We start from the raw sequence: 13,900 nt of genomic DNA on the forward strand, positions 1-13,900 counted from the left end.
ATTTCAGCTCTCAGTTGGGAAGCCCGCTGATAGCTGATGAGTCATCAGTTGTTAAGGACACAGTGGCCTCTCCCTAACAACCAGCTATCCACACAGAATTCAAAACTGTAGATCATTTTTTGACCAATCCTAATTCGAATTGTTCCAAAAATTTGGAATTAGTTAAAAAACAAATAAATCGAAATTTTCATTACACCTGAATACATCTGAATCTCCACAAAACCAAATGTTTAGCTGAATTTACATTCAGAATGAACCAAATTGCACATTTCTACAGCAAAGCTCAGACTGGGGAAGGGGCGCCAGCAGTTATGTTGCAGTGCAAGGCGCATGCTGATAGAAGGACAGAGATGAGCTCATCAGTCTGCTGCTTCTCATTTCACTGTCTGGCATTGAGGTGGTACAAAAAAAATTATGCCTCCTACCCTGTCAGTTATGGCTGGGTGGTGTGACAAAGTTAAGTAAATCTCAGGACTAGATGGAGAAAAACACAAATCTTTAGGCAAGTAAAACAGCTCCCATATACTGTATATATTTCTTCTATCTAGCTGTTTGCCTGTAGTTCTGTTTAACCGCTAGAGATCCGCGCTATAGCCGAATGACGGCTACAGCGCACACCTGCTTTGCCGGGACGACGTCTATTGACGTCGTCCCTTGCACGAGCGGAGCGGCCTGCGTGCCCCCCGACCCCTTACCACGTGACCAGCTGTCAGCCAATGACAGCTGATCATGTGATGACAACAGAGCCGGAAATCGGCTATTTTTCCACCTCGCGCTGACAGCGCAAGGAGAAAAAAAAAGCCGATCACCGGCGGCCGTAAGAGGGACTTCAGTCCCGATCACGGCGAGCTGGCGCCAGCTCATCAGTGCCCACCTGCCCCCTGCCAGTGCCACCTAAGGAAAGGCAAAAGTGCCACAACCAGTGCCACCCATTAGTGCCCATAGTGCCACCCATCAGTGCCCACAGTGCCACCTATCAGTGCCCACAATCTGCCTTAACAACAGTGATGCACCTCAGTGCCACATATCCGTGCCCATTAGTGTCATCTACCAGTGCCCAGTGCCGCCATCAGTGTCCAGCAGTGCCACCTATCAGAGCCCATCAGCGCCATCTATCAGTGGTACCTATCAGTGCCCATTAGTGCCACCCATCCGTGCCACCCATCAGTGCCCGTCTTTGCCGCCTTATCTGTGCCCATCAGTACTGCCTTATCTGTGCCCATCGGTGCCACCTTAACTGTGCCTATCAGTGCCCACCAGTGCCGCCTCATCAGCGCATTTCAATGAAGGAGAAAAATTACCTGTTTGCTAAATTTTATAACAAACTATTAAACATGATTTTTTTATTTATTTTTTGCGTCTTTTTTTGTTTGTTTAGCAAAAAATAAAACTCCCAGCTGTAATTAAATACCACCAAAAGAAAGCTCTATTTGTGGGAAAAATGATAAAAATTTAATTTGGGTACAGTGTTGTATGGCCGCGCAATTGTCATTCAAAGTGCATCAGCGCTGAAAGCTGAAAATTGGTCCGGGCAGGAGGGGGGTTTAAGTGCCCAGTAAGCAAGTGGTTAAACATAAACCTTTATTGGGGACTGGTGCAGAGGAGCCTGACCATTGAGCAGCAACCTACCCCAGCATGTGTAACAGCATGTCATCACTTGAGCTGAAGTGGAACAAATATATGATGGAAAAAAAATATTAGAAATATAGGTTTGGCCCCCAGGCTGGTACAAATTATATATTTTAGGTTAGTAGAGGATGGTGGAAATCCTTTCCCATTTAGACCTTGAGCACTGCAGCACTACAACACATTTTGTGTGACACCCTTTCTTGAATCCATAGGAAACTGTTTCTACCATTAAAGGATGACTTGGCTGTGTTTGTCTCCCAATCCTCCCTGAACATGATTCTGATTCTGGAACAAGCTACTCTAGTTTCTAATCCAATCCATCTACTGTAAAGCTAAAACTAAGATATGAAGATATGTAATCGATAATGCCTGATGTTAACCATATATGATTTCATTTTTGTTTCAGGGGCTGAAGGTGCTTTGTTTGAACACTCGGTGGAAACTCCTTTAGTTAGAGCCGATTCCTCAAAGCAACTCAGGTATGGATGTTGGGTAACACTGGTAATACTTTTACCAAGGGTGGGTGATTGCACAATTGTGGTATGCCAGGAAGAGTGCAAGCTGCTTTAGAGCTATGCAGAGCTATATTCTGAATAGACCAGCTCCCTGCTAATCTCCCTCCCCAACACAAATTTTGAGCTCATGTTATCTCATGTGTCTTCTGAACTTTTCAGAAGTGACTCATGCTGATCACAGAGGAATGAAGCACCAGAGAAAAATCACACTTAGAGCTTTGGAGAGAGATAAGTAAACACTACAGATATATGTGTTTAGTTCCAATTTAATGAATGGGGTTTACCATACCTCCCAACTTTTTGAGATGGGAACAAGGGAAACCTATTAGCAAACATATACATGCATAGGACAACCCTACCCCATCACGCTTCCTTAAATGATAATTATACAAAAAAAAGATTAGTTAAACCCACAAGTGCTTTTTTACCTTACTATTCCTTTATATTGGCTTTTAAAATTTACAAATGCTGCAATTTAGAAATGATTAGACACTTTTTGAAAGATAAAAAGTGAATTTTTATACAACTATATAGATCAGACCAAAATTAGGGACAAATGAGGAGGAAAAAGGGACAGAGGGACATTGTTCCAAATCAGGGACAGACCCTCAAAATCAGGGACAGTTGGGAGCTATGGGTTTACAACAACTTTAATGGTCTGAGAATGTCTCAATTATTGACACAAGCATAAAGTGGATGTAAACCTGAAAAAAAAAATTTTTGAATCCTGTTACAGTAGATGATGTCAAGTCACCTGTGCCCAGTCTTGCCACAAAGAGTTAATCCAGCTCTGAGCAATCCTCTTGTCATTTTGTAGCAAGATTAAGAATGACACACAGATACGTTTGTGCCTCCACTTCCACCACTGCTGTGACTGACATCGGATTTCTTTATCTCATGAACAATATGAGAGAGCAGAGAGAGAGTGTTATGATTCCAACTTCACATCCCCACTCCTTTCTGCTCCAGCTCTCCCATCATTGGCTACTCCACAGCTCAGCATGATTGGGCATTCTGAAGCCATGTGGTGCCTTTCCTGTGTTTTGACTGGATGTTACTCAAAACTCAGGAATAAGAGAGTGTAGAGGTGGGCCGGGAATCTTGTGACAACCCAGCTCTGCTCACCGAGCTCTGGCAAAGAGACCCACCCACTGATTCCAGAGTTTTGCGGGGCTCCTACTGCTGAAGGTGGTGATGGTGACATTTGCAACATAGGGATACATGCAAGAGGATTACATGTATATATACATTAATACTGTGCCATTAGTGTATACCGGGTAAGTGGTGGGTTTACATCCACTTTAAGGCCTGTCAACACATGCCCTTATATGGCAAAAAGAGAAAGAAAGTACTCCAAACAGTTTATCTATACAGTTAAAAAAAACTTGGGTATACAAAATTACAAACAGTGCAATCTAGCCCTTAAAAATACCTAAAGTAACCCCACTTGTAAATCACAATTGAGTATTCAGAATAGTCCGTACAGTAAAACTGCCTCTCTAATGCATACATTGACAAAAAAAAGTTTTTTTTTAGGTGTCTATAAAAGAACTGGGTCTTAGTGCAAAGCAATTTCAAATTTAACCACTTGACGACTGGGCACTTAAACCCTTCTCGTGACCAGACCAATTTTCAGCTTTCAGTTTTTGTCCTTTTTTTCCCACAAATAGAGCTTTCTTTTGGTGGTATTTGATCACCTCTGGGTTTTTTATTTTTTGCGCTATAAATGAAAAAAAGACAGAAAATTTTGAAAAAAAACTAATTTTTCTTTGTTTCTGTGATAAAATTTAGCAAATTATTAATTTTTCTTCATAAATGGTGGCCACAATTTATACTTCTACATATCTTTGGTAAATATAACCCAAATTAGTGGATATTATTTGGTCTTTGTGAAAGTTAGAGAGTCTACAAGCTGTGGTGCAAATCATACAAAATTGATCACATCTGATGTACTGGTGGCCTATCTCATTTCTTGAGACCCGAACAAGCCAGGAAAGTACAAATACCCCCCAAATGACCCCTTTTTTGAAAGAAGACATTCCAAAGTATTTAGTAAGAGGCATGGTGAGCTTTTTGATGTCACTTTTTCCCAAATTCTTTGAAAAATTAAGATTTTTTTTTCACAAAATTGTCATTGTAATAGGTTATATCTGTCACATGGCATGTGTATACCACAAATGACACCCCAAAATAAATTCTGCTACTCCTCCTGAGTATTATGATACCACATGTGTGGGACTTTTCCACAGTCTTGCCACTCAGAGAGGCCCAACATGCAGGGAGCACCATCACGTGTTCTAGGAGCATAAATGACACATCTAACTTGTTGTACCTATTACACTTTTGAAGGCCCTGGAGCAGGACAATGACACATGACACGGACATGGCACTGATACGTGGCACTGATGACACATGACACTGATGTGGCACTGATGACAGATGCCACTAATATGTGGCACTGATGACATGTGACACTGATGACAGATGGCACTAATATGTGGCACTGATGACAGATGGCACTTATACATGGCACAGATGACACGTGGCTCTGATACGTGGCATTGATGGCACATGACCCTGATGACAGATGGCACGTGACACTGACAGGTGGCACTGAAGACAGATGGCACTGATACGTGGCACTGACAGAGGGCACTAATATGTGGCACCGATGACATGTGACACTGATATGGCACTGACAGGTGGGACTGGAGACAGATGGCACTGACAGGTGACAGTGGGGACAGATGGCAGTGGGGACAGATGGCAGTGGGGACAGATACCACTGACATTTACTTTGGGTACTTTATTTTCTGTGGGTTTTTTTTCTACTCACGGCCACTGCAGCTGTTCATCTCTCCCTCCTCACATGCTGTCTCTGTGTGAGGAGGGAGAGCCGGCAATGAGAGATGATCTATATTTAGATCATCTCTCATTGGACAAGCCAATGGCGCTGTAAACGGCCGTTGTGATTGGCAATTTACAGCGATCTGTGACTGGCTGTGTCCAAGGGACACGGCCAGCACAGAACTTCCCCAATGCGCGGGAGCGCGCATTGCGGAAGTAAACAGGAGGTCGTCCAGGGCGTCCGCACTGCAGCCGTCTTTCAGCTATAGCGCGGATGCCTAGTGGTTAATAAATAAACCCTTACTCATTTTAATGCTCAGTATGTGTGGTAAATATAATATGTGTGTAGAGGAAAAAAATATCTGAACGGAGCTAAAGAGAAAATATGAATGTATTGGCTAAGGTAGAAGTTGACAAAAATGGCATAGAGGCAAAAGATGGCTTATTCATTAAACAAACCCATGCCGTCTCTTATAATGGCAGAGCCACTTTGTCAGAAGTAACATTGGTAATGTGTCAAATCAGTATTATTGCCCTTGCTACTACTGGGAAGGTATTGCATTTCTAGATTCTCACCTTGCTTCACTACAGGAATTGCTCTGTTATACTGTACAGTTCAAATAACATGGATATTTAGGTGATCAAAGAATTAAAAGTATGTGATGCTTTGTAGAATTTTGACGGTGGAATGGTAGATGGTGTTGTCAGATACCACTTACCTACACATTAGACTGGATTAGATAAAAAAAAAGCAATTGTGATTCAAATACTTACAGTTTGGCAGTACTTAAGAATTGTATATACTGTAGATAAGAAATGTGAAAAAAAAATACTAAACTTTATATTACCAGGTTTAGATGGCTTTGTCCTTGGTAGATATGAAGATAGGAGGGTTTTGTTCCCTTTTAACTGTTTCTTGTACACCCTATAGCAGTTTTACTGCTACAGGACAGCAGCTGTGTATATAGCACCTTGCAAAAGTATTCACCCCCTTGACTTTTTACCTATTTTGTTACATTACAGCCTTTAGTTCAATGTTTTTTTAACCTGAATTATATGTGATGGTTCAGAACACAATAGTCTAAGTTGGTGAAGTTACATAGTTACATAGTAGGTGAGGTTGAAAAAAGACACAAGTCCATCAAGTCCAACTTATGTGTGTGATTATATGTCAGTATTACCTTGTATATCCCTGTATGTTGTGGTCGTTCAGGTGCTTATCTAATAGTTTCTTGAAACCATCAATGCTCCCCGCTGAGACCACCGTCTTGTTAAACTCCCTTCCGCAATAAAGTTTTATCCTTATTGTGGGGTCACCAGTACGGCATTTTTAAATTGCGGCTGGACCAGAGTCTTGTAGAGCAGAAGAATTATCGTTTTATCTCTGGAATTAATCCCCTTTTTAATGCATGCCAATATTCTGTTTTGCTTTGTTAGCAGCAGCTTGGCATTGCATGCCATTGCTGAGCCTATCATTTACTAGGAACCTCAGGTCCTTTTCCATCCTAGATTCCCCCAGAGGTCCCCCCCCCAAATGTATAGATTGCATTCATATTTTTGCCATCCAAATGCATTATTTTACATTTTTCTACATTTGCCATGTAGTTGCACACCCCATTCATTTGTTCAGATCTTTATGTAAGGTTTCCACATCCTGCAGAGAAGTTATTCCCTGCTTAGCTTAGTATCGTCCGCAAATACAGAGATTGAACTGTTTACTCCATCCTCCAGGTTGTTTATGAATAAATTAAACATTATTGGTCCCAGCACAGAACCCTGGGGGACCCGACAACCCACCCCTGACCATTCCAAGTACTCCTCATTTATCACCAACCTCTGAACTCGCCCTTGAAGCCAGTTTTCAATCCATGTACTCACCCTATGGTCCATGCCAACGGGCCTTATTTTGTACAATAAACGTTTATGGGGAACTGTGTCCCCTCTGCCCAGTCTATGTCTGGATAATTAAAATCCCCATTATAACACTTCCCATCCTGCTAATCCAAAATGTGATAGCAGATCAGTCTCCCCTTTCTCCCTCAGGTTAGGGGGCCTATAGCATACTCCCAGTATTATTTTTCCCTTAGCTTCATCCCTTTGGAGCTCTACCCATATGTATTCCACCTCCTCCCTAGCACCCTTAGTGATGTCATCTCTCACATTCACTTGTACATTATTCTTGGTATATAGGCATACCCCTCCCCCTTTTTTACCCTCTCTATCCTTGCGATAAAGGGTATACCCTTGAAGGTTTGCCAGCCAATCATGAGCGCTGTTGAACCAGGTCTCTGAAGTTCCCACAAAATCCAAATCCTCCTCATACAATAGTATCTCTAGTTCACCCATCTTGTCCGCCAGGCTCCTGGCTAAGGATGAGCCGAACACCCCCCGGTTCAGTTCGCACCAGAACCTGCGAACAGACCTAAACTTTGTGTGAACTTTAGAACCCTATTAAAGTCTATGGGACTCGAACTTTCAAAATCTAAAGTGCTAATTTTAAAGGCTAATATGCAAGTTATTTTTCTAAAAAGTGTTTGGGGACCTGGGTCCTGGCCCACAAGACATGTATCAATGCAAAAAAAAGTTTTAAAAACGGCCGTTTTTTCGGGAGCACTGATTTTAATAATGCTTAAAGTGAAACAATAAAAGTGTAATATTCCTTTAAATTCCATACCTGGGGGGTGTGTATAGTATGCCTGTGAAGGGGCGCATGTTTCCTGTGCTTAGAACTGTTCCTGCACAAAGTGTTCTTTCTGCAGGAAAAAAGTCATTTAAATCACTCGTGGCTATAATAAATTGTCGGCTCCTCATAATACAGAGAAGTCATTGAAAGTCATTGATAAAAAAATGAATAAAAAAAGCGTGGGGTTCCCCCAAATTCAATTACCAGGCTCTTCAGGTCTGGTATGAATATTAAGGGGAACCCCGCGTCAAAGAAAAAAAAAAGACTTGGGGTTCCCCAAATATCCATACCAGACCTGAATTTTACGCCAAATGTAAAAAAAAAATGTTCCCCCCTAAAAATCCATACCAGACCCTTTATCTGAGCACGCAACCTGGCAGGCCACAGGAAAAGAAGGGGGACGAGAGAGCGGCCCCCCTCCCTCCTGAACTGTACCAGGCCACATGCCCTCAACATTGGGAGGATGCTTTGGGGGTTACAGACCCCTCAAAGCACCTTGTCCCCATGTTGAGGAGGACAAGGGCCTCATCCCCATAACCCTGGCCGGTGGTACAAAAGTACCCCTACCATTTCACAAAGACAGTGTAAAAGAATGTTAAAAAAGACAAACACACTTTTGAAAAAGTCCTTTATTAAAAATAAAAAAAATAAAACAAGATTCCACTCTTGCTATCCAGCTATCCGGAGACATTGTGGGATCCCGGCAGCCTGACATTATATGAGGAGGGCAGGGCCACCACACGCAGGTTTCCGTTGCATCAGAGGGGGGCGGGGTCAGAAGACTCATATAAGAAATGTCAGGCTCCCGGGACCCCCCCAGTGTCTCCGCCAGTGGAGACAGAGGATGGATGGACTGCGCTGTGCTGAACTGGAGGGAGAGATCACCCATCGCTGGATCAGATCAGCCATCGCTGGACCCCGGAGAGATGATCATCCGTCACTGGATAGCAAGAGTGGATTACCACCGCTGAAATCTTTTTACATTTTTTTTATTTTCAATAAAGGTTTTTTTCAAAAGTGTGTTTGTCTTTTTTAACATTCTTTTACACTTTCTTTGTGAAATGGTAGGGGTATTTTTGTACCCCCTTACCATCTCAAACAGGGGGGGCGAGATCTGGGGGTCCCCTTGTTAAAGGGAGCTTCCAGATTCTGCAAAGCCCCCCACCCGCAGACCCCCACAACCACCAGCCAGGGTTGTGGGGATGAGGCCCTTGTCCTCATCAACATGGGAACAAGGTGCTTTGAGGGGTCACAGACCCTCAAAGCATCCTCCCAATGTTGAGGGCATGTGGGGAGGGGGAGCGCTCTCTCTCGTCCCCCCTCTTTTCCTGTGGCCTGCCAGGTTGCATGCTCAGATAAAGGGTCTGGTATGGATTTTTAGGGGGAACTTCACACCATTTTTTTTTTCAATTTGGCATGGAGTTCCCCTTAAAATCCATACCAGACCTGAAGGGCCTGGTAATTGAATTTGGGGGAACCCCATGCTTTTTTTTTTTTTATCAATGACTTTCAATGACTGTTCTCTGTATTACGGGGAGCTGACAATTCATTATAGCTGCGAGTGATTTTAAATGACTTTTTTTCCTGCAGAAATGACACTTTGTGCAGGGACAGTTCTAAGCACGGGAAACATGCGCCCCTTTACAGGCATACTATAGACACCCTCCAGGTACAAAATTTAAAGGAATATTACACTTTTATTGTTTCACTTTAAGCATTATTAAAATCACTGCTCCCAAAAAAATGTCAGTTTTAAAACTTTTTTTTGCATTGATACATGTCCCCTGGGGCAGGACCCAGGTCCTCAAACACTTTTTAGGACAATAACTTGCATATTAGCATTTAAAATGAGCACTTTAGATTTCTCCCATAGACTTGTACAGGGTGTTCCGCGGCTTTTCAAATTTGCCGCGAACACCCTAAATTGTTCACTGTTCGCCGAACAGGCAATGTTCGAGTCGAACATGAGTTCGACTTGAACACGAAGCTCATCCATACTCCTGGCATTGGTGAACATGCCATGTAGTGTAGGCCGGTCGCAAATTATTCTCTTATTGGGTGTTCCGACATGGGCTTTATGTCAGTGTGGCCAGAAGAAAGCCATTACTTTCAGCAAAAAACAAATTGGCACTTTTTGAGTTTGCAAAAAGGCATGTGGGAGACTCCCAAAATGTATGGAGGAAGGTGCTCTGGCCTGATTAGACTGAAATGTAACTTTTTGTCCATCACATCACCCAAAGAACACCTTCAGCAGTCAGGACTGGGAAACTGGTCAGAGTTGAAGGAAAGATGGATGGTCCTAAATACAGGGATATTCTTGAACAAAACTTGTACCACTTTGTGTTTGATTTGAGGCTAGGATGGAGGTTCACCTTCCAGCAGGACAATGACCCCAAACACACTGCTAAAACAATACTTGAGTGGTTTAAGGGGAAACATGTAAAGGTGTTGGAATGGCCTTGTCAAAGTCCAGACTTCAATCCCATAGAAAATATGTGGTCAGACTTGAAGATTGCTGTTCACATGCGCAAACCATACAACTTGAAGGCGCTGGAGCAGTTCTGCAAGGAGGAATGGGCAAAAATCCCAGTGGTAAGATGTGGCAAGCTCATAGAGACTTATCCAAAGCAACTTGGAGCTGTGATAACCGCAAAAGGTGGCTCTACAAAGTATTGACTTTAGGGGGGTGAATAGTTATGCACATTGACTTTTTCTGTTATTTTGTCCTATCTATTGTTTGCTTCACAATAAAAAAAAAACATCTTCAAAGTTGTGGGCATGTTCTGTAAATTAAATGATGCAAATCCTCAAACAATCCATGTTTTTTCCAGGTTGTGAGGCAACAAAACATGGAAAATGCCAAGGGGGTGAATACTTTTGCAAGGCACTGTATATAAATGATCCTGTACTTCTGAGTAGGGGGCTCACCACCTCCAGCTTGCTTCTGCTGTGATTCCATACAGCGGAAACCAATGGGCGGGTGCCGGGTACTCAATGTCCTCCAGCACCTGTCAAAAATCAGGCAAAGAGACAGAACTGCAAACTGCCTATGTGAACAAAGAAGATTGATGTTCTGACAGGTAGAAAGGTATGGAGTTTGTGTCCCTGCAAAGCAAGGAATACATTACACCTCTTCCTCTAGTAAAAGCACCTCACACAGCATAGAAAAGACTGGTTAGGCACACAATTAACCCTTTGATCGCGCCAGATGTTAACCCCTTCCCAGACAGTGTCATTACTACAGTGACAGTGCATATCTTTAGCACTGATCACTGTATTAGTGTCACTGGTTCCCAAAAAGTGTCAGAATGTCTGCCGCAATATCACAGTCCCACTATAAGTTTCTGATCGCTGCCATTACTAGTAAAAAAATATATATATATCCCATAGTTTGTAGCCGCTATAACTTTTGTGCAAACCAATCAATATACGCTTATTGGGATTATTTTTGCCAAAAATATGTAGAAGATTACATATTAGCCTAAATGAATGAAGAAATTGAATTAATGAAGCTTATTGGGATTTTTTTGCCAAACATATGTAGCAGATTACATATTAGCCTAAATTAATGAAGAAATTTGATATTTTTCAATTTTTTTGTGGATGTGTTTTATAGCAGAAAGTAAAAGATATTGTTTTTTTTTTGTTTTTGTTTTTTAAATTGTTGTGTTTTTTGTTTATAGTGCAAAAAATAAAAAACGCAGAGGTGATTAAATACCAACAAGAGTAAGCTATATTTATGGGTAAACAAAATTACATTTTAATTTTATTTGGGTACAGGGTCACACAAAAACGCAGTTGTCAGTCAAATTAATTCAGTGCGGTATTGTCATGAAGGGTGGTAAATCGTCTGGAGGTCAAGCGGCCACTTTTAGGCACAAGGCATGAATGTATTTAACAACCTTTCATAACTGGCAGCATTAATATAGTACTTTTTTTCATTATTCATAATTATTAATATGTTTATCTTGCTGATATATGTCCATTGTTTTTGGATTGGTGTTTTCATTTTTGTGGCTTTGGGGATGCATGGTTATTTTTAGTTATTATGGTATAATGTGCTGTGTACTTTGTGGGGATTGTCACTAGGCTACTATGGGTGTCTGACTTATATGTAATGAATCTTTGTTATTAGTATGAAGCTTTTTCCACATATTGATCTCCCCCTTGCATGCCCAATGGTGTTGGTTCACTTTTGGTATGTTTTTGCACTTCATCTGAAAATGATTGGGTGCTCAAATTAAACAAAAGTTTCTCTTGGCAAAGTGAAAAACGCACTCCTCTAACAAATCACCCCCGTATAATAAGTGGTGTGTTAAGAGAACAGCGTTGTAAGACAATTTCAGAACTTTGTGACCTGGGACATTGTTGACCATAAATCATCAATCCTTGTATGAGTTTTTATCAAGGTAAGAGTGCTTCACTTCGGGTTCACTGCTGGCTGAAAAGATAATTAACATTATTTAAACATGATAAGTAGCATGACAACATCTGTACCTTGACAAATTCAATTATTTTCAGTAGGGCCCTTGGCTTTTTTTTTAATTATCCTACGAGTCATTGTATTATAAAAATAAGGTCAATGTGCTCTTTGCTTGTAATTCTCTATCGGATCTGTCAGTCATAAAACACTTGAAGTAGTCCTTTCAATTACTAGACTTTGCTTTGAAGCTTCAACTATCTATTCTATGGTGATTGCAAACTCATTAGGTCATAACTATATTTACAGTGCAGGTGATATTTGCCAGGTTTGTCAGTTATTTATTAAAGCGTGATCTCTGAAAGCATAGATGCTTAAAGGGAAATGCTCATTTATTCTAACTGAGCACCTATTAAGTTATCATTGTAGTGTTTACCTACAGGTAATTTTATGTTTTCTATGACATTATTTTATAGTATTAATGCTTTGTAGATAAGCCACTAGAGGCAGTTGTATTTGACACATACAGGGGTTGATTTACTAAAACTAAGGAGTGCAATATCTGGTGCAGCTGTGTATAGAAACCAATCAGCTTCCAGGTTTTTTTTTGTCAAAGCTTAAAGTGATAATAAAGTCTGATTTTTTTATTTTTTTTTGTAAAAAATAACAAACATGTTATACTTACCTGCTTTGTGCAGTGGATTTGTGCAGAGAAGCCCGAATCCTTCTCTTCTTGTGTCCCTCTTTGGTGTTCCTGGCTCCACCCTCCTGTTGAGTGCCCCCACAGCAAGTAGCTTGCTATGGGGGCCCCCGAGTTGAGCCACAGCTCCCTATGTCCATTTAAACATGGAGCAGCGGCCCGCCCTGTCCCTTTTCTCACCTCTTTGGCTGACTAACATTGATTGACATTAGTGGGAGCCAATGGAGCGGCACTACTGTCTCAGCCAATGAGGAGAGGAGTCCCCGGCAACCGAGACAATCCTACAACATTTCTGGATCTAGATGGGGCTCAGGTAAGTATTAGGGGGCTGAGAAGGGCTGCTTCACACAGAAGGCTTTTTATCTTAATGCACCAGTTTCAGTAAATCAACCGCTGTATGTGTCAAATACACATGCCTCTAGTGGCATATCTGCAAATCTCTATTGCTATACTGCTCATTGCCGTTGTCAAGTCAAGCCTATAGGTCAGCTGGCTCACTGAAAACAAAGCACTCCATGTGACTAATAGCTTATCTGAACAACAGAACAGGGTTGATTTACTAAAACTGGAGAGTGCAAAATCTGGTGCAGCTCTGCATAGAAACCAATCAGCTTCCATTTTTTTTTTTGTCAAAGCTTAATTGAACAAGCTGAAGTTAGAAGATGATAGGCTACCATGACCAGCTGCGCCAGATTTTACATTCTCCAGTTTTAGTAAATTAACCCCTGTATGTAATAAGCAAATATAGCTTCCCCCATGTATACGTGTGGCTCCAAGGAACATGCAAAATTATTTGTGGATACACAGTGCTTGTAACTAGCTTCTTAGTGTTGCCTATACCAGGGTTTCTCAAACTTTTTCTAGTCAAGGCACATTTTAAAATTATAGACAATCTGGAGGCACCCTTTAAAATTATGCACAGTCTCGAGGCACTCCATTCTAAAATATAAAAAACTATTCTCATAATTTTACATAATGCAGCAACATCCACACATGTAGGACACCCAACGTTAGAGGTGAATTTGTTCTTCCAAAGCAAATACACTGCCTAGTATTCCAATGTTTCTCTTCTCCCTCAAGTTCTCTCCATCAGTCAGCTAATATTA

General features: G+C 41.5%; 1 protein-coding gene across 5 annotated transcripts in view; it reads left to right on the forward strand.

Annotated features, from left to right (window-relative positions):
- The window catches only part of SGCG (sarcoglycan gamma), a 606,007-nt gene that overhangs the window by 549,655 nt on the left and 42,452 nt on the right, over positions 1 to 13,900 (forward strand). For all 5 annotated transcript variants that reach the window (XM_077484022.1, XM_077484023.1, XM_077484024.1 and 2 more), the window contains exon 6: positions 2,036 to 2,108. In XM_077484022.1, the coding sequence (XP_077340148.1) occupies positions 2,036 to 2,108 (73 nt within the window). The remainder of the gene's footprint in view (positions 1 to 2,035; positions 2,109 to 13,900) is intronic.

The sequence above is a fragment of the Lithobates pipiens genome, unplaced genomic scaffold, assembly GCF_037356315.1.
Source record: "Lithobates pipiens isolate NorthernLeopardFrog02 unplaced genomic scaffold, aLitPip1_a1.2 Scaffold_16, whole genome shotgun sequence".
Lineage (NCBI taxonomy): Eukaryota > Metazoa > Chordata > Amphibia > Anura > Ranidae > Lithobates > Lithobates pipiens.